The sequence below is a fragment of the Cydia splendana genome, unplaced genomic scaffold, assembly GCF_910591565.1.
Source record: "Cydia splendana unplaced genomic scaffold, ilCydSple1.2 scaffold_69_ctg1, whole genome shotgun sequence".
In the NCBI taxonomy this organism is placed as follows: Eukaryota; Metazoa; Arthropoda; class Insecta; order Lepidoptera; family Tortricidae; genus Cydia; species Cydia splendana.
In genome coordinates, this window is record NW_026946899.1 from 69,210 (window position 1) to 94,713 (window position 25,504).

At 39.0% G+C, this 25,504-nt stretch overlaps 1 protein-coding gene across 1 annotated transcript; it reads left to right on the forward strand.

Moving 5' to 3' along the window:
* Positions 1-20,841: 20,841 nt before the first annotated feature.
* On the forward strand, positions 20,842-25,079 carry LOC134805849 (uncharacterized). Its single transcript, XM_063779052.1, has 2 exons — positions 20,842-21,838; positions 24,998-25,079. Exons 1-2 carry the CDS (start codon positions 20,997-20,999, stop codon positions 25,008-25,010), a joined length of 855 nt encoding a protein of 284 aa, XP_063635122.1. The 5' UTR covers positions 20,842-20,996; the 3' UTR covers positions 25,011-25,079.
* The last annotated feature ends 425 nt before the right edge of the window (positions 25,080-25,504 follow it).

Genomic DNA, 25,504 nt, shown 5'->3' on the forward strand with positions numbered 1-25,504 from the left:
TATTCACGCGTTCTGTAGTATTTGGACGAGGATTTCTAACTGTTGTATATATAGTTTTGACCCCCTTTTCTTTCATAAAACGCCTCCATTGATCACTAATAAACTGCGAACCATTATCTGTTAAAATTGCTTTTGGTTGAATGATTTTAAAGAATTTTTTCATACTAACTACCACAGATAACGCTGTAGCCTTCCGTAACGCAAATAGTTTGATGAATTTACTAAATGAATCTTGAACTACCAAAATATAGCTCATTCCGAACTGTCCTGACGGTAAAGGCCCATAAAGATCCGACATGACTAAATCTCCGATATCATTATTCACTATTGACTTACACGGTCCTACGTGTTTGATATTATCATTTTTCACCATTTGACAAGTATGACAAGTTCTTATTAGTTTTTTAACATCTTGCGTAATACCCCTCCAATAAAATCTATCTTTTATGTATTTTATGACCTTGTAAGCCCCTTGATGACCCATTTCTAAGTGTATTTGTTTTATTATATCCGATACTAACATTCTTGGCAAAAATATAACTTTATTTGGACTATTATCGGGTGTGAAGTACAATACACCATCCTGTAATGAGCATCTTTGAATTATTCGACCGATTCTATCACTAATATCACCATTTTCTAGACCTTGAATTATTTCGTCAATTTCGGGATCTTGTTTTTGTAATTCTTTAACCTTTTTTAATTTACTTATCAATTCTTTATTTATTTCTGTTTCAGTATAAAGAATCTCGGGCAGCCGTACTTTATCTTCCTGCAAAAGATCAGTTTGAGGTGGGTATCTAGATAACACATCCGCTCCTATATTATCTTTGCCTTTTATGTGTTCAATTTCATATTTAAACTGCTCTAAGTAATTGATCCAACGTATTACTCGCGCATTATATAATTTCCAGTTTTTGACAAATAGTAAAGCCTTATGATCCGTTTGAATAATAACCTTTGAACCTCTCAAATAAGTTTCGAACTTTTCTAAACAGTTAATAACGGCATAAAATTCTTTTTCAGTCGTCGAATAATTTAATTGAGCCCCTCTTAGAGATTTACTATGAAACCCAAGAACTCTCATTTCCCCATTATCATCAAGTTGATAAAGTATGCCTGATAAGCCGATACCTGAGGAATTTGTTTGCAAATAATAAGGTTTGCTAAAATCAGGATGTTGTAATTGAATAACATCTACGAAAGTCCTTTTTATTGTCTCAAAAGCTTTTTGTTCATTGACACCCCACTGCCACGTCACTCCTTTTTTCAATAAATGACACAATGATTGTACATTTTCGCTATAATTAGGGATAAATCTTCTATAAAAGTTACACAGTCCCAAGAAAGCTCTTAATTGTTTTATTTTTCTTGGAGCTGGAAATTCCTGTATCGCTTTAATTTTATCCGGATCGGTTTTTATTCCATCTACTGATACTATATATCCTAGCATGTGCACCTCTTTACATAGAAATTTGCATTTTTCTAAATTGCAAGTTAGGCCCGCTTTTCCTAATTTTCCCAACACTATATCTAAGTGTTCCAAATGTTGTTGCAAGGTACCGGTAGTAATTATGGCTAAATCGTCCAAGTAATTGACACAAAATTCGCGAACGTCATGACCAAGTATGCAATCCATAGCACGACTAAAACTTCCCACAGATGTTTTGAGTCCTTGCGGCAACACGTTATATACGTAAGATTTCCCATTAAAACTGAAACCTGTATATTTTTTACTTTCTTCCGATAGTGGTATTTGAAAGTACGCATTATTCAAATCAATTACGCTTATAAATTTCGCTCCGTGAAATGAGTTTAATACGTCCAATTGTAAAGTTGGTTTTTCGGTTTCAGATATCATGTTCTTATTGATTTCACGCGCATCTAATAAGACTCTTATTGTTCCGTCTTTCTTTAATGTAAATGTTAACGGACTACAGTATTCAGTTTGTGAACGACTAATAATTCCCTGTTCTTCTAATTCGCGTAATTTTAATTCTATTTTCTCGCGATACGCATATGGCACGGGGTACGTTCTCTTTACTACAGGTGCGCGTGATTCCATTTTTATCACATGTTGATAGCAATTAGCCCTGCCTAATTTTGAATCAAATAATGTTTTATGTTTTGTCAATACCGAATGTAAAGCTTTTTTCTCACTTTCTACTAACGGTATTCCGACTTTACTTGTCACTTGCGTTTGAGATTGATTTGACGACTCTATACTGCATTGATCTTGCCATCCATTATATCGATCATGAAACGGTATCCAAGTAGTTTCACCTTTATATTCGACATTGACTCCACATTTCTCTTTTCTTAGGTCAATCGATACTACATTTTCCTTAATCCAGTCAAATCCTAATATCACTGGAAAACTTAGATTAGGTATTACTACAAACCCGATTTCCATCTGTAAATCATTTATACCGATAGGTAGTAATGCTGTAATTTTAATGTCTTTACTTTTGTGCCCTGACGCTGATTTCATATTAAAAGGCTTGATCGGCATTACTGGAATTTCAGGATATTTATTTTTTACAACCTCCCAAAATTCCTCAGACATAGCCGTCACATCGCTACCTGTATCTAGCAAAGCTCTTATAAGAAAGTCTCGCATACGTATAATTATTTCACTCTTAAACGAACTTGATTCCGGAATTTCTTTTTCTTCCTCAAACACGGACGCGATAAATTCATCATCTACATCAAATTCTACCAATTCACTTTTTAATTTTAAAACGTTAATTAAATCATGTAACCCTATTAACTGGATCTTTTCTAAATTACTGTAACCTAATCCCACTCCTTGTTCACCATTGACTATTTCTAGTTCTATCGGCGCTCGCAACCCATTATTATTTTTTCCTAACAATTGGCCTGGCAACCAATTCATTCTATACATCATTTTTAGAATTTTGACCCTATCATCTGTTTCTGTAGCTGACCCGGGGACGTTTTTATCAGCAGATATTAGTTTTCCGAATCGTCGATAACTATTTCTTGCTCTATAACAGCTGTCGTTGCTTCTGGTTTCCGCCAATTTTGATATTGTGTCTGGTTTTTTCTCATAGTCTGATTGGATGGTTTCGAGGCCCCGGACGTTGATGGTACTGCTCGCGGCTCTTGTTTGTTTACGTCGTCCATCGCGCGTAGAAACTCGGCAGCTTCAAAGATAGTAATAATTTTTGATGACGCAAACGCTTGTTGTATATAACGAGGAAAGTGCCTCATTATATCAGTAACTAATTGATTCTCCGAGATAACATATGTCAACATTTTTGCTTGTCCAACCATTTGCACAAAATAATCATGCATACTATTTACTTTTGTTTTATCCCAAACTCCGTGAACAATATTCCTGCGTAATTCATTTTGTTCATGTGTCCCCCAGTAGGATTTGAGAAAGTCGGCTTTGAATTCTGCTACACTGGTCCACCTGTCTTTATACAATCTAGCCCAATCACGAACTGTTCCCTCTAAACATTCGAGAACCGATTCTATTTCATTTCCATCAGATACGACCCTTTTAAGATACATTTCTAGGTCTTCTAGAAATGTCACTGGATGCGATTTAGTTTTGCCGAATTTGGGACGTTCCATATTAGTGTTTTTAATATTGTATATGATTGTTTTCTTCTCTTCAGTAGAGAGCTCCTTTTCACTGCCTGAAACTGGTTCAATATGCTCTGTCTCTTCCATGAGTTGCTCCGATGTATCTGCAGTCTCTATAGCTTCCACTTGTACAGGACTAATTGCCGTTGCAAGCTCGTTTCGTAGTTGACTAAGCCCTGCTGTCATTTTCTGTTCGGTCTGTTTTAGCAAATGATAGAACAATCCACGTCTAACATCTGGTTTCTTCTTTATGCTTCTACGAGGTACTCGTGCTTTTTGATTTACCCGCTCAACAGTACTTCTCTTGATTGACGGCGTAGTTTGTTGTATGCTTTGACGTGTAGATTTAGACTTAGCTGCGGCCTTTCGCTGTCTTGTAGACCTCTCCATTTTAATAGATTTTTAATTAATTAACTCACTTTTTGACACTGTTTTAACACTAATTTTCACTTATTTAAAACACTTAATAAACACACTTATTTAACACTTATTTTATTTTTATAAAATAACACTTATTTATCACTTATTTAAACACTTAACTTTCACTGGTTTTCTACACTGTGTTGATAGTTTAGTTTTAATACATATATGTATATGTCCGTACATATACAAATATGCCTATATTTGATTGTTAAAATTTAACTATCGCCCCCTATTTTCTTTTGGACTCGTATAACGCATTGTATTTTTAGCTAGTTTTATTTGTCTATTTATACTAATGTATTTTTATGTTTGTTTCAGGTGACGTAAATCCCTAACACGCAAGCTACGTCAATACAATGAAACCACGAGGAGGAGAAATTGATATTGTAGTTAGATACTAGTATATAGAAATATTTTATTTTATATTTAATTAAATCCAAATCAAATCAACTCACATTCCAGTTTTCTTACGGCAGCAAAAATGTAGCCAAAGAGGCTACTTTATGAAACGAACTATTTATATATATAATCCTGGTCACTACGGCACCAAAAATGTACCTTAACCCTTTACTAACTAATCTACTTTAATAGAACTCAACCAGAATTGATTATAAATTAAGAAAAATAGATTAATTTGGCCATGTGATCGTCTAGTGAAATTAATACATTGTGAACCTTAGTACCCATCGTCTTTTATGTGCAGACTGATTAGATTTGGATTCAAAATATTACCCCTAAAATACCCTATGTAATTGTAAATATTGCTACTGTAATTTATATATTATAACACTATCGTATGAAAAACAAAATCATATGAAGAATAAATAATAAATTATATTTTTTAGATTTTATCTCCTACCGAGCCCTACCGTGACCAGTTACCATGAACAGTAGTATAAGCCCTTGTTGTTTGTAATTATATTTTCCTTTTATATCCATTTGCTAACCTAGCTAGTTAAAGGAAAATATTTATATGTAAATGATGCAAATATTAATACGTACAAACATACTTTATCTACTGTCACGCCTCGGATGAAGTCGGGTCTCTAAACTAAATAATACCTATTTTATTTTGTTTTGTTTTTAATAGGTATTCCTAAGCACTATGTAATATTTACTTTTATCTGCGTTTCGGAACCTATTTTCAGACAAGAAGAAACGCCAAGAAACTCATCTGGATATTCTTACTATAAATGTATGGAATACTGAAGCAATCGTCTATTAAACATGATTTAATACCCTTAGTTACCCCGATATAGAAAAGCTCAAATTGTCACTAGTGAACTGCTTCGCCTGTCACTAGCTCCCTATAACAAAATTATTTAGTATGTCCTCAAATAACTTTGTTCCCCTATCTCACCCAATATAATAATGTATTACCTTTAAATCATATCTAATGTACGAGCCTCAGTAACCCATCCATATGCTACTGAAACTAGACTTTAATTTTATTCTGTATTTTAAAACAGTTAACACTCTAATGATTTTAACACTGTGTGTAACCAAAATATATGTGAGAGAATAAATAATAATAAAAAAAAGAAATAATAAATAACCCTAACTCCCAAATAATGACTCTACCCTAACTCTACCCCAATGTCCCTATTCTAATGTGTAAATCTAGAGGCGAACCTCTATCTTTACAGGGAGGAGTGTGTGTAAGAGGGACCCTAATTTAAGCTGTAAACGTTCGGCCGACAAAACCGAGGTATTGCAAACCCTAGTGTCTGTGTGATTGCCTCCCTCCGCAGTGTAGGCCGTAGCCAAGGGTACTGACGAATAAGGCGCCCTATTCCAAATATAAAATGTGAATATATAAATATATATAACAAGACCACGCTTCTTCAATTACCAACAGATTTCAGTGAGTAAAGATTACTCCTAATGATCCACACGTGAGATCCTCACATCCCTCTGTCAGACCTTGAAGAGAACGTAAGAGGTATAATCGTCACCTGTGTAGGTAAAAAGGTTGACGCCAGGCCCCTCTCGCGACCTGGACCTAACACTCTACTGGATTCCCGGAAAAGCCTGTTTATCACCGCTAGGTTAGGCGTTTCCGGTTGATTGACCGTGCAATCAGACACTAATCTGGCTCTAAAACACAAAAAACACCAAAACACACGTAAGTATTTACACTAAACTAACAATTGAACAGTCTGACAAAAAGCAGCATAGTAGCTACGTAAAGTCAAACATCCAATCGTCAAAATAACACCTTTGTTTTAACGTCTACGGGCGAGCCAGAGATCGTGACAATCCGACGGACAAAAATAGAATCACCAGTTCCCAGCTTGGCGTGGGGGTATTTATAACCATAAAAGACATTAACGAAACGCGTTTGACGCATTTGACGCGTTAGGCGCACTTCAATATAAGATCTTTGTTATTTATTTCCTTTAAACTCGAGTACCAATCTTGAGTAGTTTTGGCAAAGAGATGTGATTCCCATAAGACAAGTAAAGTCAAAAGAAACCCCTCGCCTCGGAAATCAAGACAAAGTTACTCTCTAACAGATGGCGCCACTCCCTTGATATTTAACAATTCTAACGCACATCAATGTAAAAAACACGGATCAAAGCACATGACGATCCAAAATTAATAAAAATCTTTTATGTCTATATGTAAATATATAAGTTTTATGGATATTTTTATACATTTTCATCTTTAGTTTCAATACTGCGTCAACAGATGGCAGCATAACCTTCGCGACTACAAAATTCACCGACAGTAATTCTCTATACACATTCCATTCTCTTTGGTTTCAGCGAATCACTTTTTCTGATTAATGGCCCACTACGAAACTTGACTCTGTTAAGTTTTTTGTTTGTTGTTTCGGATTTCTAGTGGGAATGTTTTGTTTTTATTTAAAATTAATTTACTGAATGCATACATTATAGTTACTTACATGTATTTATTTTAATTAACATTTGTACATAATAATTGAGGTTTTAAAGTTTATGAAAATATTATCGATTGATCAGCTGTGTCAATCATTATTTATGTTAACTAGATCAGCTAGTGCGTCTAGTTACACGGTTCACAGAATATTCACATTCATCATACAAGTTTAAACAGTATAGTTCTTATAGTTTCGGAAAAAAGTGGCTGTGACATACGGACGGACAGACAGATAGACAGACATGACGAATCTATAAGGGTTCCGTTTTTTGCCATTTGGCTATGGAACCCTAAAAATGAAGTTTTTCAAACTATATCGTGTTACATATCAAATGAAAGAGCTCATTGTGAGAATCTCAAATATATATTTATTTTTGAATAAACAGTTTAGAAGTAATTTAAGAAAATAGGCAAAAAAAATACCATTTCCCCCCTCCCTTTATCTCCGAAACTACTGGGTTTAAAAGTTAAAAAAAAAACATAAAATAGGTCTTTACCTGTAGATAATAGAAAAACCTAATAGAAATATGTAGTCAAGAGTGAGTCGGACTAATTACTTACTTAGTTTTTGATCCAACCCCGAACAAAAAAATCGATAAAAGCAATTTTTGGTACAAGCTTTTATTGCTGATTCTACTTTTCTTACGACCCTAACACAATTAGGTTGCGTTGTTTCATCACAGAGTTCCTATGGCCACCTCCTGTCTCCATCATCAGATCAGCTCGATGGTAATACCATAATAGAACCGTTTTTCCCCCGAAGGGTAAAAAACGGATATTTAGGTTCCTGCCGAAGCTTGAACCACATTATGAGATAACACCCTTGTAACTCAGCCCTAATCAAGCGAATTCATCAACTAGTAGCGCCATCTATCGCGCTACCCAAGTACTAATGTCGCCCGGTTGCCAGCGCGCGGCTGCTTTCTCTTCAGTACCACATAAGCCGGCAAGGCCCTTAGGTGTGGTTCAAGCTTCGGCAGGAACCTAAATATCCGTTTTTTACCCCTCGGGGGAAAAACGGTTCTATTTAGGTCTCCGTGCCTTCGCTTGAACCACATTATGAGACGTGTTTAAACCTCTGCCGGCGCTGGCCCGGGCGTACTGTGACTGATAATAATTAAATTTATGCAAAAATCACTTGATAAGAATATGGGCTTGAAATTTATTCCGTATTGATATACTAAAGGATTGTTTACGTCAAACCTTAACTAGATTTTCCTTATTTGTAATTACCGATAGACGAGACAATTGTTAGCACTGACTGGCAACATAAGTTATCCATTGCGACTATAAAACTACTTAACTTTTTATATAAAACAAAACTGTGTGACTATTAGTTGAAAGACTGTCCCTAAAATCATAATTAAAGACAAGAAGGTTGAAAGACACTTGTAGGTCGTACCAATTTAAGTGTAACCACTATCTGAAGTAGTAGCTCTGATGCATGTAACGTGAACCTCATCGAGTGAGTTTTACATTAAACCCGTCCAAATTACCTGATTCTTTCATTACAATAGCCCACTAGGTGATAAAAAGGTTTTGTTGTATGATGTCATGATATTACTACAGCTTATCTACTGCTTAACACAAATAAAGCGCTGCCGGCCCATCCACTGTTTAAAATTTTTTTAACTAATTGGAAAAGCTTGGGTCCTCTCTGATTTATCGTATTTTCCAACAATTTAATGTCAATTGGTAAGTTGCATCATAGGCCAGATGTAATGTAATATGACTTTTAATGTGGACAAATAACCAAAGGTTTGTATAGGTACCCACTACAATACGATATTGACATTATTTAGATATTAATACATAGTTATTGACTAGGTATACCAGGTTTATTTTTTAATGGGCTATCATTACATAAGGACAACTTATTCCGTAAATGTGTTAAAAATTATAAACATGATGTTCTTATTTGTGGAAGCAATTGAGATTTATTTCGAATCAAGTACTCCTCTGCCTGAAAGTAGCATCAGAAAGTGAAGAAGAAAATACAACACTTCATGATTTAATGTGTGCGTTACTAACAAGTAACAACTCTCAACAACCTAGCAGTAGTTTCAACTGAGGCGATAATACATCCTTCCTTACTGATTAGTTTTAGGTGAGGGTTGCTTTAAAAACAACCATATTAATAGTAAGCCATGAATAGATATTAATTCTTATATGAAATGGTAGGCTCCTACCTATTTTAAGTGTCAATTATGCTGCTAAATTTATTACTCCCCACAGATAACTGAAAACTTGCCTTTTAGGCTGGTGCCGGGTCAACCAAGCTTATATTATATGCTTGTCAGTCATGCAAGCGAATGTAACGAATGAACAGAATCACTGACACGAAGGTGACAATCGTATGGAGGCGATGATTATGAATTTAAAGTGATGCTGACAACTCCAGTTATTGTGGATGGCATCTCACCATGATGTTGTGCGTAGACTGAAGATCCGTCTACCAAGTAGGATATTTTAGAAGATTTTTTAATCTTTGAATAATTCCAATGCCTTCACCCATAATTTTTAGGCTAATTATAATAAAGGCTTGTAATTGTAGGTTGTTTAATGTTCACTCTTTCTGGTGGCAAGCTGATTCCCAAACTGAAGATTTTATGGTTCGCGCTTGTGCTTGTGCGCTGGATTGTGCTTTATTGTTAGACTTAGCACGATTTGTGAGTTTTTAATACTTTCGTATACATACGATCTTCTAATAAGAGTGTAAGAACCTCTTGACTGACGATGAAAGACTCTTTGAGTAAGAGTAGAGGAGGTGGACCTATCTACTTTAAATTGTAGTGCAACCTTTTCAAACCAATTGCGGAACTTTCGTAACACCCAGACAAATTAAAACATTATTATTTGTATATTGGTCCGAACCAGTAAGTTCTTGGCATTATACCATTGCAGTGGCACAAACCACGGGTGTCTCATGATGTCATCTAATCTCAAGTGCTGCGCCAGCACCGGCGCGCGCGGGCTATGCTGTGGCACAATTCCTGTCAAACCTTAACACGTGTAGACGCGTTCATTACCAAATATTAATTTGATTACTTAATTTGTACTTTGAAGCCCCAATCCGCATTAGGCCAGAGTGGGGACTATAGCCCAAGCCCTCTCGCGAGTGAGAAGAGGCCTGTGCCCAGTAGTGGGACGTATATAGGCTGAATTATTATTATTATTAATTTGTAGGTACTTTTGATTAGAAATTTAGCAATACAAGGACGTTGTATGTTGTTTATTGGCTTTCGTGCAATCAAGTCGTGTATCATTTGATGATCTTGAGGGAACCCTAGGGTTAATTAGGCATCATGATGCCCACAAATAAACAATTATTTGATGATCTAGGCCTTTCTGCGACATATTATATTCATGTCACTACCTTGACGTAACCATACAATAAATAATAGTATGTACTATTACGACAGATTATGACCGCAAGGTGGCGCAAGCGCGAGCAGGCGTCCGTTCCATAGCGGTGCGCGGCAACTACTAGTGCTAGACACCAAAATTGTTATGGGCCGCATGTACTTGTAGCGACGCGACGAAATCGCGGAGTGAGCTACGCCTGACGTAACGTTGATATATGTCTACTGACATCTCATATTTACTGTATTTAATGATATAAGCATATTATCATGAATATATAAATATATGAATTGTAGTTGTCTTCACAACTAATGCTGTAATTCTATTAGCAGCGCATCTGCCCTATAACCAAGACACGATGATTTTGTAGGGTACTACACCTGGAACTCTAATTGATTGCATTGACGATGACGTTTCCAATTACATGCCCTACGAGACCTGTTACAACAGTATGCTGTAAACCCTGGACTACTACCTTTCAGCTAAGCTTATTGTACTTAGATCTGGCAATGACAGTAGAACTAGTGTTGATTTTCAGAGTAAATTGCAGGCTCTATTTAACCGGCAAACATATTTGTAGTCATGAGTCACTACTGGGATCATATTTCACTTAGATCTTGCATTTTTTCCAGAACCACCGTATGTTGTTGTTCTTTTATAAAATCACGTGAGTATTTCCTTATCTGCAAAGGAAACCTCTCATCTGGAAATCGAAAGAAGGATATTTCTGATCCGTGTTCTTTCAGAATCCGGTATCTGCTATCGGTGACTGCCTGCAAATATTTTCTACATATTACGCATGTGTGTACGTTTACGTACGTTGTACGTTTGTATGTACGTTGGCTTGCCCCGCAGTCCACATGGTTTCAAAGTTTCTGAAGTGACTTCATTTTAATTTGTCTATTTGGAGAAATTAAACAATCATCGTTTAGATGTAAAGCCGTGGACCGTGGCTATTGGTTCGACAGCTTAGTTCTCTTAGGCGGCTTCACCTCTAATTCAATTCGCGATTTTTCGAAACAGAATCAGTAACTCCACTCTAACTAAACTACCGAAAAATCTTTTCATAAATTCTTTATTTATTTACATAACTTGAAGGGGAGCTTCATCTTCTACATAGGCATAACATTTACCACTAAAGAAACCGATGTTTCACCTATTGAACAATCATGGGTAACTATGCGGATTGCCATACTAATTTAATATTTTACTAGTTGGTCCTTTTAGACATTCTGTGAAAGCACCTCCTACAAATACCGTCTGTTTCTGATAGTTATATTACCAGTAAGAGTTCATTTCCTTTGAAATTGAACTATGTAACGTTTATGGTCAACGTTTTATGATGTATGATTGTTATACCAACGGCAGGTCGATTGACAACCCGCTGCTTAGATAATCTTCCGAAGTGGAGCTTGTTACTTGAATTTTGAACCTAATTTCACACGTTTCTACCTGACTGATGTGAATAGAGCACTAATTACATTATAAATGCCTTTGTCAGTTCGGTCTATTGGACGGAATGCGATGGAAGGTACTTGCTGTTTTCTACGTGTTACTCTTAGTTCAGTGGTCTCTGTTTCACAGCTACATAGTAGACGATTTAAAGTAAGTAAAAGATTTCTCTTTGTAACAGGCCGCAATTTTTTAGCTAATGGTCAATATTTAGCGAGTATACAGGAGATGCTTCAGTATTCCCAAAGACACTATCAACCTGACTAGTCATTCATCATTCAAAAGAGGGATTTAGTGCGATGATTTTTCACTAATATATATGAGTATCATAAACTCTATTATTTTCAGGTTTAGAGCCGCAATATAGAGATATCTCTTGTTAGCCTATGACAGAGCCGTTAATGAATTGGCATTCCTATTCAGAAGAGAGAGTTTTAGTTTTCTTTCCTTCTTTAAGGCTAACGTCCATTTTTCTTGCCTCCCCCTCTCTCTTTTTGGTATAGGATCTAGTTGGGCAAAGTATAACACAAGGTTTTTCACTTTGTACTTTTCCCTTTTCACAGTTTCTTAACTGCTATTTTTCATGCCGGTTAGTCATACAGTTTAGGATCCTCAGAATGTATATTTTTGATTTGTTTGGTATCTCACGGCAATTGTTTGTTATCGACCCAGACCGACATTTGTACACGACCAAGACGGAAACCTTCCTTTTTCCTGGCAGGTTGAAACAATAACTGTAACTGCATTTCATTATCAATTTCGCGCCAAACCCGCTAATAGAAATTCTGCTGCTCGTCGTTCTAAAAGGTGACACACCATTTGGTCGGCTACAATGATGATGACGCCACTAACTAAGTCGTGCATTGGTTCATGACCATGCAGATCTTAAATGCGAGGCCCACCGTGCAGACATCGAACGATAAAGCGACCAATAAGACGTCCGCTACCGTATTAATGGTAGACCATGAGACAACGGTTTTTGTTTAACAAGACAACGTCATTTCAATGTCATTTCATAGGACGATGCGATATCGTCTCATAGGACGACGCATTAATGTCTCACGATACGACAAAATGTAGTCTTATGGAACAATGCAATGTAGTCCTATGGGACGCAATATCCTCTCACGGGACGATACCACAGGATGGCGCAATGTCTTCTCACATGATGACGTAACTCATCGCGATGCCTGTCGTATCACAGGATGACGCCTTATCGTTTTACAGGACGACGCCTGATGTCCCACAGGACGATGTCATGTCATCTCACGGGACTACGCTATGTCGTCTCACGCAACGACGCTTGTCGTCCAACGGGACGACGCCGTGTGCCATTTATACCCGTAGGTATTATATTTATGGTGATGGCTATAAGAGCTCACTTAGTCTCATCGCTGGGCCACGGGCACTGAGCGGAATGTCACAAGGTCTTTTAACGAGACGATGCTCGTCGTCTTACAAGACGCTGCCATGTCGTCAGTCAGGACAATACCATGTCGTCTGTCAGGACGATACCACAGGACGACGCCATGTCGTGTCACGGGACGACGCCTTGTCGTCTCACGGGTCGACGCCATGTCGTCTCATGGGACGACGCCATGTCATTTCACGGGACGACGCTTGTCGTCTCACGGGACGACGCCATGTCGTCTCACAGGACGACGCCATGTCGTCTCACGGGACGACGCCATGTCGTCTCACGGGACGACGCCATGTCGTCTCACGGGACGACGCCATGTCGTCTCACGGGACGACGCCATGTCGTCTCACGGGACGACGCCATGTCGTCTCACGGGACGACGCCATATCGTCTCACGGGACGACGCTTGTTGTCCCACAGGACGAGGCCATGAGGCGTAAGTACCCGTGTACTTTTTGTGACGGTGCCTGTAGGAAGGTCACTGCGTCTCGTCGCTGGGCCATGGGCACCGAGCGGAATGTCACGAAGTCGGAGGTTTTCAAAATATTTTTACGGTTTAAATTTCTTGATCTTTTTAAACTTGCTTTGTAAACGTGTTGCTCGGCTGAGTTACAAAAGCGTACTGAAGAGAAAGCAGCCGCGCGCTGGCAACCGGGCGACATTAGTACTTGGGTAGCGCGATAGATGGCGCTACTAGTTGATGAATTCGCTTGATTAGGGCTGAGTTACAAGGGTGTTATCTCATAATGTGGTTCAAGCGAAGGCACGGAGACCTAAATATTGCATTATCATCCGACTTACGTATGTATGTAAAATTTCAGCTCAATCGGAAACCGGGAAATGGATCAAATTTAATTTGCAAGATTTGATTACAGACAGACAACGGGACAGGTGAAAGTAAATAAAAGCTTGTAAAATAGCAACTTACCATTATTAGTTTGCTTTTGAAGCTCACTGCTAAAAGCAGCGCAGTATAGCTGCTCTGCTCTGTGCATATTCGCTAGCAGTTGTTCTACTTCTGTAAATATAAATAAAAAACGTCAAATGCGAATTCCAGCACAAATCTACTATAAGTAGTTATTTTGTTTTATAAGGGGGCAAAGTTATTATTGTTTAACCTCTTGTGCTAATATTGATACCCGAGCAAGCGAATGATTCCAAAATTGAACCACGAGCATAGCGAGTGGTTCGAAACATGGAATCTTGAGCGTTGCGAGGGTTTCAAAGCACGAGGGTTAAACAAAATTTGCCCCCGAGGGAAACACAAAACTTTTCACCACACCAAACCCGAACCAAATATTAAATCTATACCTATATATAAAAATTAGGGATGCCACGAATATTCGGCAACTATTCGGTATTCGGCCTATTCGACCACTTTGCCGAATATTCGGTATTCGACCGAATGTTGCCTACTATTCGGCCGAATACCGAATACCTGTTGCACCTACCTAAAAAGAAAAATTACACAAAAAAAAAACCAAAAACCGGGCAAGTGCGAGTCGGACTCGCGCACGAAGGGTTCCGTACCATAATGCAAAAAAAAAACGGAAAAAAATGCAAAAAGAAAACGGTCACCCATCCAAGTACTGACCACGCCCGACGTTGCTTAACTTTGGTCAAAAATCACGTTTGCTGTATGGGAGCCCCACTTAAATCTTTATTTTATTCTGTTTTTAGTATTTGTTGTTATAGCGGCAACAGAAATACATCATCTGTGAAAATTTCAACTGTCTAGCTATCACGGTTCGTGAGATACAGCCTGGTGACAGACGGACGGACGGACGGACGGACGGACGGACGGACGGACGGACAGCGAAGTCTTAGTAATAGGGTCCCGTTTTACCCTTTGGGTACGGAACCCTAAAAACTAGGTATATAATGTATTCTTGGAAAGTTAGTTAAATACCATGGTACGTTTTTGAGCATTTGTTGATTACAGCATATTTTATTTTTATCATGGGTCTGATTTGATTGACTCTAACTACATTAATTGATTCTGTTCAACATAAAAATATATTGTTAGCAAACGTTGTGATTTGTTGGCGAACAGTTTTCATAATAATTGTGACTCAAAATGTTCGCATTTCATGCCGAATATTCGGTATTCGGCCGAGAGGTGGGGCCGAATATTCGGTATTCGGCCAAATTCACTATTCGGGGCATCTCTAATAAAAATGTCCGGGGGAACAAAACACATGGTCCCACCCAATCATGCTCCGTGTAAAGGGTAATTTATATTCTAAATTTATTTATTCATAAAATAGCAACTTACCAAGATTTGATTACAGACAGACAACGGGACCAGTGAAAGTAAATAAAAGCTTGTAAAATAGCAACTTACCATGTATTGGACTCTGCCTTAACACTGCTGCGTAATACAGCATTTCCGCTTGTATAAAGTTTTGCAGAAATTGTTTCAGGAACGGAGTCTCTGTAAATATAAATAAAAACTGTCAAATGCGAGTTTCAGCACAAATCTACTATAAGTAGTTATTTTGTTTTATAAGTGGGCAAAGTTATTGTTTAACCTCTATTTCTTTGCTTTATTGGATCCCTATAATAATTGCTGTTATTTAAAAAAAATGTGAGATCTTAAAGTAGTTTAGATTTGACTTGGCCAGTTTTCATTACATCAGTCATTTTATAAAGTTATTCAACATATATATATATATATATATATATTGTAATTCTGATAAAAACTGGCCAAGCCAAATCTAACCTACTTTAAGATCTCAATTTTTTTTTTAAATAACAGCAATTGTTATAGGGATCCAATAAAGCAAAGAAATAGAGTTTAATACTTGTTTATAATGTTATTTTGTTCCTATAAATACATATTTGGATTTTGCATAGAACTTGGCACTCATTTAGATCTCCATTCTTTTTGCGGCGAAGCCCACAACCAAGCATAATTTATGTATTGAACTTGGCTCTCCTTTTTTACATTTATGTTTTTGGTGGGATATCAATACTTTTTGTAAAGAAAACTAGGCAGGTATTGAGATTTAATGTTTTTCTTGTGTTTCCGCTGCATGGTTTTTACTTCTGTTCTTTGTATAATTATGTGGTGCCGTGCCGCGCGCCGCCGACGACACACCGTTGGCCGGTTGTTTAGCGCGTATTACAAGTTTTTTGTATGGGGACACCACTTATTTTTTGACTTAACTTTATTTTTATATTTCTTTTATATAGCAAATATAATAAAACATATATTGGGATAGTTTCAAATATCTGCTTGTAACGGTTCCAACGCTACAATAAAAAATATTTTTTTAACTTTTTGTATTTTTAGGTTTTTTCCTACGCTTACACACAATTACCGAGCTGGATTCAAAATTTCATCCTTCTAGGTGATCTGGAAGTAGGTTAGGTTTAGGTACTATATGTCAGTCACAATAAAAAAAAAGTTTTGTATGGGGACCCCCCTATTTTTTAACTTTTTTTATTTTTAGTTTTTTTCCTACGCTTTCACACAATAACCGAGCTGGATTCCAAATTTCATCCTTCTAGGTCATCTGGAAGTAGGTTAGGTTTAGGTACTTAATATATGCCAGACACAATAAAAAATGTTTTTTTTGTATGGGGACCCCCCCTATTCCTTAACTTTTTTTATTTTTAGATTTATTCCTACGCTTACACACAATAACCGAGCTGGATTCCAAATTTCATCCTTTTAGGTCATCTGGAAGTAGGTTAGGTTTAGGTACTATAAGTCAGTCAGTCAGTCCCAAAATTTATGACTTTTTGACCTTCATATCTTTATAACCATTTGAGCTAGCTTCATGAAATTTGGGCTTCTAGATGTCCTTATGGATATAATTAAACACACGTAGTTTTATGTATTTACGTTAAAGATGTTTTGAGTTATAGAAGGGTCAAAAGTGGCAACAAGTGGTTCGTGTAATATTACACTCGGCGCTGGCTAGCCAGTTCCTTTGCTTGAACTTGGCTTGACACGCTGCCGCGTGTCTAGATACCCGAGCAAGCGAAAGATTCCGAAATTGAACCACGAGCATAGCGAGTGGTTCGAAACATGGAATCTTGAGCGTTGCGAGGGTTTCAAAGCACGAGGGTTAAACAAAATTTGCCCCCGAGGAAAACACAAAATGTTTCACAACACAAACCCGAAGCAAATATTAAATGTAAAATATCAAACAAAATCAAACCAAATCCAATCCAAATGAATGTTATTAAATATTTATCAACCAAAATCATCATTTAAAAGTCAATTCTACTAGCAAACATAAGAACCACCTGAAAAATGACTTATTCTGAATTTTAAAACTAATTAGATTAAACTAGTTATTTTATTAATAAATAAATTTGAAATATAAATTACCCTTCACTCGTACCAACACCGGGTGGGACCATGTGTCCATGGGACCATGTGTCGCGGACATTTTTGTATATTTGTTTTCTCCTGTGGACAATAATAGTTAACATGTTATAGCCATGTAGGAAATAATTCTATCATACTTATCTTGTATCAAGCAAGGTTGGTCAAGCAGATCTTGTCAGTAGAAAAAGGCGGCAAATTTGAAAAATGTAGGCGCGAAGGGATATAGTCTCATAGAAAATTTGAACTTCGCGCTTTTTCTACTGACAATATTTGCTTGACCATATAGAGTTAGACCAAGAAAAGTCTGCAGCGATTTTGATAGCCCATACAGGGCAGGTGTTATTTTTAAACGTCAAACTTCTATGAAATTATGACGTAAAAAATAATACTTGCACTGCGTGAGCTATCAAACTCGCTGCAGACTTTTTTTTGTCTTACTCTATACATAAGGTGTCTCAGGCGATGCAACTTGGCACGATTGTTCCGTGCCTACTTGAGATCGTACCGTGCCTACCCCCCAAAAAGGAGGGCGCAAGGATCGGATCACCAGGTCCAATCTATGCTATATTTCTTCCTGCTCTTAGCAACTAGGGCAAGTAATATATCATTTTCATATAATTTAGGGATTCCTTATTCTATAAAGTAGCACTTCAAAGCAGGCAGTCATACATTTTTTTTGGAAAAAAAATATGTAGCGGATTGAGTGACGACTTCGAGCAACACGGAAGGGAGGCGGCATTCGCACTATTTCCCCTCTGCCGAGGTACAAGATTAGCGCGTCAATCTAATCTAGCGCGGGTAATAAAACTAGTTGCACTTGGATTTTTCACTAGACCGAATCCAGACGCGCGCATGAACACTGCTGCACAAAAATGCCTGTTTGCTCGGTTTTTTGTTATAAAAAGAGGTCGGGGACATCAAATTTACAAAAAGAAAGTGTTACATTTCACATGTAATATTTTTTTTACATATCATACGTTTAATTACATTCAAACACAATTATTATATTTTAGTCTCATGTAATTGTTGGATTTATCGATTTTGCTCGCTCAGTACAAATTGCGGATCGGTCGAGCGACAAATCCGACTTCTCATCTCTCAGAATACAATAACATACTTCAACGAAAATGTGTTAGTGTGCGTATTTTTAATGTTTCTGACACTTAGAGACCTTTACACCTCTAAGTCAACTTAGGCTAGTAATTATGTGAAGCTATACTGTCTTTTTATGTAACATACGAGCACAAAATTCCGTGTCTTACTGTTACATGTTATTACTATTTTAATATTATTATAGGCCGGAAGCTTGAACATGTCATGCTCGCTTAAAAGTCTTTACTTACGGTGGCGTCGTTGATCGGGTCGCCACTTTCCCGAATGAAGGTTGAGGGAGGCGATGGCTGAGATACGCGTCATACTCGTGAACGGGTGCTGTTTGTGGAGACTGGTCTGTTTAAGCTAACACAAGCTATTATACTTAGTAACTTTATTTTTATTAATTAATTACAGTGAGACGCCTCATTCTGCTCTCGTATGTTTCTTTTCTCTTAATGAATGTATTAATTATACAGGATATTGACTCTTGGAGACCCTATACATCTCTAAGGATAACTTGATAAACTATATAATCTTATAGTTCTGACACCTAGAGACATTTACACCTCTAAATATTATAGATTTTTTTTTTTGTGTTTTGTATCTGTATTTTTTATGTAATTCGACATTAAGAGACCATATACATCTCTTAGTAATTGTAATACGTTAGATTGAATTGTTAGTTTTATTTTATAAAATTGTTGATGTTATTATTTTTGCTTATATGTAAATTCAATGATGACGTGTAAAAGTGCCCTTGTGGCCTATTTGCTGAATAAATGTTGATGTTTGATGTTTGATGTTTGTGACACTTGTCACTCGTCCGTACACAAAAAGAGATCGAGGTTTGCAAGATTTGTCTTTGACGTGTGTCATTTTCTATGTATTTGTGTCGTCATTACAGATTGGATTTTGTATGTAAGTGTGTGAGAAGTGCGACTGTGTGCACCTTTCCCCCCGCGAAAAATGGCAGAAAGATTTGTACGGTGAGATATCGCTTGGGCCCCTCCCTTCCGATGTGTCGGAAGCCGGTGTTGCTCGAAGAGTGACGATATCCATAGAAATGTTATTATTATTATTCTCTTTATTCAATTAGGGTCTTAGGTTAGGGTTTTACAATGTGAGTATAAAAGTAAAATATAAAAACACTTACAAAACATAACAAAAATAAACACATTATAAAAAACCTAACCTAGGGTGCCGCCGGCAGCGGGGCAGGGTCCAAGCTGCCGGTGGTCAGGGCCGCAGAGTGAGGAATCGACGTACTATACGCGCCGTGTCCAAAATTACCGCCTTCTGCATCTGACCCTTGATCCAACCACCCAGCGAGAGTCTCTCTAGGTGTTGGTCGAGACTCTTCGCTATGAGACCGTTCGCTGACACGACTATAGGAACAATGATCGTCGAGTCAACATCCCACATAGCGGTTATCTCGTGGGCTAAGTCTAGGTACTTGCTGGACTTGTCCTTCTCGGCCTTCACGAGATTCTCATCATGAGGGATGGTGACGTCGACGAGCACGGTCTGGCGCTGCGATCGATCTATCAGCACGATGTCAGGCTTATTGGCTACAATAGTCCTGTCAGTGATGATAGATTAATCCCAATAGAGCGTGGCACGACCATTTTCGAGAACTGGCGCAGGTGAGTACTTGTACGGCACTTCGCGGTCCACAAGGCCGTATAGGAGGGCAAGCTGCTGGTGAATAATTCTGGCTACGAGGTTATGTCTGTGCAAGTACTCGCCGTTAGCAAGATGAGAACAATCGGAGATAATATGCCTGAGTGACTCTCCGGGACGGCGGCATGCCCGACAAATGTCGACCGTACCGTCCTTCAGGATATATCTCCGGTAGTTATTCGTCATGATAACTTCGTCCGCAATTGCACAGGCAAAACCCTCGGTTTCTCCGAAGAGGTCCCCGAATCGTAGCCAGTTCACCGACGCGGGTAGGTCTACATCGGGTCCCATGAGGGCCTTGTAGAACCGCCCGTGTAGCTGCTTATCCTTCCATACCGCCTTGCGGTCCTCGGTGCTTAGTACTACAGGTTTGCGCCAGTTCTCGTTCGCCAAGGAGAGCGGCGTGAGGCCCTTGTCAGCTGCCACCACATCACCACATCACGATGCATCCCACACTCGTTGTTGAGGAAATAATTCCTGAGATTGTACACCTCACGGTTGTGGAGATTTTTGGCGTTTAGAAAGCCGCGACCTCCACATTTCCGTGGGATGTTGGAATATATGTAAGCGCATGAACCCCGTCAAAGCAGTAATAAACTAGCTACAGAGCAGTACGGTTGTTTGCTTTACTACCCCGCGACACACCAACTGGCGACGAGGACGTTCTACCTACATAGTGCATAAATAAAATTAGATTCATTAACAATGACTAATTTCGTCGGAAACATAGGAGTTTTTGATCATAAAGTGCAAGAATGGGACGTTTTTTACGGAAGGTTATCGCAGTTTATAAAACTTAACAAGATTCCGGTAGACAATAAGAGTGCAGTGTTACTAACTCATTTATCCGATGAGTCATACCGTCTTGTACGGAATCTTGTGCATCCAACCAAACTGGAAGAAAAGTCTTTTGACGAGCTAGTGGCAGTACTCAGTGGGCATTTCACGCCGAAACGATCGACTTTCGCGGATAGGGCCAAGTTTTTTGGAGCAACTAAGTCCGGCTCAGAAAGCAGTCAGGATTGGGCAGCGCGGCTACGAGGCTTAGCCGTCAACTGCGAGTTTGGTACGGAATTGGACACCTTACTACGAGATCGTTTCGTACTAGGCTTCAATATGGGACCGGAACGCGATCGTCTATTCGAGAGTGATTCGAAGACGCTGACGCTGGCTAAAGCATTAGAAATAGCACAGCAGGCGGCGTGCGCGAGGCAAGCGCGCACGGTGGTCGTCAAGGAGGAGCCGGTGTACCGCGCGCATGCGCGCACGGGGCGCCGAGGCGCCGGCACGGGCGCCGGTGGCGGCGCGAGCGGCTGCAAGGATGACGACGGCGACGTCGCCGGGACGCGGTGTTCGGTGTGCGGGATGAAGAACCACGACGCGGCGAAGTGCAGATTTCGAAACTACAAGTGCCAAAATTGCGGTCAGAAAGGGCATCTTAAAAAAGTTTGTGGAAATAACAAGTCGAAAATCCATAGTATTGGTGCTGAGTCGTTAGAAGAAGACGAGAGTGAGAACTGTAAAGAGTGCCAAATGTTTCAAATGAGGTACGTAAACTATGTAAATTATGAGCCTTTTAAAGTGTCGGTCAATGTGTGCGATTTAAACTTATCAATGGAACTAGATACGGGGTCCGGTTGTTCCGTGATATCCGAAGATTTTTATCGTAAAAAGTTTCATAAATATAAGTTATGTAAAAATGATTTAAAAATGTGTTTTTATACAGGGCACCAGATATCACCATTAGGATATTTTATTGCACGTGTAACCTTTGAAAACAAAACAGAATTGATACGGTTTTATGTCGTGACTGATGGTGGGCCGCCGCTTTTAGGCCGTGATTTTATGGCAAAATTCGATTTATATGTAACATCGAAGCACCATAACATTAATAAACTTATTGATGTCGCAAGCGAAGTGCAAAGTCTTTTAAATCAGTATCCAGACATTTGGGAAGACAAGTTAGGTTGTTTTAACAAATTTGAAGTGGAATTACATTTAAAAGACAATGCAAAACCCAAGTTTTTTAAGCCACGATCAGTACCTTTTGCTTTAAAGGATAGGGTCAGCGCAGAGTTGGATAGGTTAGTCGCCTTAGGTATTTTAATACCTGTAAATTATTCTGAATACGCCACCCCGATAGTGCCAGTATTAAAAGAAAATGGAAAGTTGAAGATTGCAGGTGATTTTTCATGTACTCTCAATAAAGACCTTAAAATTGATAAATGTCCGTTGCCCAGAATCGAAGAAGTTTTTTCAAGATTAGGAGGAGGGTTACAATATACTAAAATCGATTTAAGCAACGCATATAATCAATTTAAATTAACAGGAGCATCTCAAAAATTGACTACAATTAATACTCATCGCGGATTGTTTTCATACACGCGTCTTGTGTATGGTCTGGCAAACGCACCTGCAATTTTTCAAAAGGCCATGGAAACATTACTGTCCGGGCTGGAAGGGGTGAGTGTGTGGCTAGATGATGTTTGCATAACAGGACCCACCAAAGAGATCCATTTAGCGAGGTTACGCGAAGTTTTAAAACGGTTACATGATTCAGGATTACGTTTGCAGAAGGAAAAATGTGCATTTTTCCAAGATCATGTTACCTCAAGTAGGTAACATGATTGATAAGAATTGGTTACGTAATTGATAAGAACGGGTTGAGAACAAGTCCTAATAAAGTAGACGCGATACTTAAGGCTCCCGCGCCAGAAAACGTATTAGGGATTAAAAGGTTTCTTGGCCTAGTTAATTATTATAGGAATTTTATACCGAACGCTTCGGCAGTGTTAAGTCCATTAATTGAACTACTGCGAAACGGCGTAGAATGGAATTGGGGTGCACGCCAGCAAGCCGCGTTCGACAACATTAAGCGGGAGCTCGCTAGCGAGCGCGTACTGGCGCATTTTGACCCGGCGGCGCAAATATCGCTTTCAGTGGATGCTGGTCCTGCCGGTCTTGGCGCGGTCTTGGCTCACGTGGACAGCGAAGGTCGCGAGCGCCCGATCGCGTATGCCTCTCGTACGTTAACGGTAAGTGAACGAAATTATAGCCAAATCCAAAAAGAGGCCACGGCGTTGATATTCGGTATAAAACATTTCCATCAATATTTATATGGCAGGCAAACTCCATTTATATTAAAAACCGACCACAGGCCATTAGTTTCAATCTTTGGTAAAAAAAATGGAATCTCGGTCACGGCCGCATTACGTTTGCAGCGATATGCAGTTTTGTTATCAGCCTATAACTATACAGTTCAGTATGTAAGCGGGAAAAATAATCAGGTGGCAGATTATTTCTCTCGCTCGCCCTTGCAAGCGCAGAACGATACCGAACGGGAGCAAGACGGAAATAGGTTTTTTCTGTTCCTAGATACTGACGTAAGACCGGTTACGTTCGAGCAAATAAGGCAAGCGACGGGCATTGATAAGGTGTTAAGAACAGTAATTAAATATATGATTCACGGGTGGCCTAGAAAGATTACTTGTAGGTCTATTTTACCTTATTTTCAGTGTAAGACCGATTTAGAGGTAATGGACGAATGTTTATTCCGAGGTCATAGAATAGTAATTCCTGGCGTTTTTCGAGAATCAATGTTGAAGGCATTACATTCATCACATTTTGGGATCGTAAAAACAAAAAACGCAGCTCGCGGTAGGATGTGGTGGCCCGGGATCGACGGTGACATCGAGCGCTGGGTCGGCGCATGCAGTGCGTGCGCCGCTGTGCAGCCCGCGCCCCCGCGCGCCCCGCCCGCACCCTGGCCGCGCCCGCCGGGCCCGTGGCACCGCATACATATTGATTATATGTCTTTTGAGCAAAAGGATTACTTGATCGTAGTTGATGCTTTTTCTAAATGGCTGGAATGTATTTACATGGATAAAGGTACTTCGACTGGTGCCCTCGTATTAAAACTTAAACATCTATTTTCAATATTCGGTTTACCGAAGGCAATAGTGTCGGATAATGATGTAAAGATTTGTTCAGCGGAATTTAAACTGTTTTGTAAAGTAAACGGTATAGATTATATAACATCCCCAATTTACCATCCATGTAGTAACGGCCAAGCGGAGAACTCTGTAAAGACTTGTAAAAAAATGCTTAAATGTGTATTGCAAAGTATGACGGGCGCAAGTCATTTCGCCATACAAGAAAAACTTCTGGGTTCTCTGTTTGACTATAGAAATACCATTCATTGTGTCACAGGTCAAACACCGGCTCAATTAATGTTTGGGAGAAATTTACGGTCTAGATTGGACCTTGTGTTACCGCAAAATAAGGTCGCTGGCAATGATACTATAGACAATGCATTAAAAAGGCCGTGTCGGCGTTTTCAGGTAGGAGAAACCGTATGGGCTAGGTGGTTCACGGCTAAAAAAAGTGTTTGGAAGATAGGAATAATTGTTAAAATTAAAGGTAACAGAATGTACGAGGTTATGTTTACAGAATTCCAAGAAAAATGTGATAGGCATATAGACCAAATTCGTAAATATACTCCTCCGTTTAGTGATTTAGTTACTGATGTTGAACAGGACGTCCTCCTAGCAAGGGTAGATGATATGGATGAGCCGGTGGGGCGTTCTAAAAGACCCAAAAAGATTGTTAATTATAAGCCTTTCTTTTAATTATTTATAATAGTTAATTTTAAGTGTTACCTTCTATATCTTGTTGTACTATTAATACTTTATTTGTATTGGTTCTAGGTTTCCGAATTAATGGTGGAGGGATGGAATATATGTAAGCGCATGAACCCCGTCAAAGCAGTAATAAACTAGCTACAGAGCAGTACGGTTGTTTGCTTTACTACCCCGCGACACACCAGATGTACTTACAATCTCATAACAGACGAGCGTGGGTGCAACATACGGTGTGTGGTGAGCAGCTGTCGGACCCTCCGATCCAGGGCATCCAGCTCGGTCTGAGTCCACCTTAGTATGCCAAAGGAGTATGTGAGTAGAGGCATTACCCAGGCGTTGAAGGCGCGCACTTTGTTGCCTCCTGACAAAAGACTGTATTATTATTATTATTATTTGTATGTCTTTCCCATCACGGAACAATGGTGTTCCGGACCTTTGGGAGGCGTGCGCGGAGCCGAAGCCAACACGTAGAGGCCCTTTTGACACTTTAATGAAATGTAAGGGGTACACCGAGCGGATGCTGCCCTTGCCCGTGTCATGGGACGCACGCATCAGAGGCAGCACCCGCCAGGG

What these genes read in the sequence shown, in the direction of transcription:
- LOC134805849 (XM_063779052.1), top strand. Translation starts at nt 20,997, where the DNA reads ATGACTAATTTCGTCGGAAACATAGGAGTTTTTGATCATAAAGTGCAA.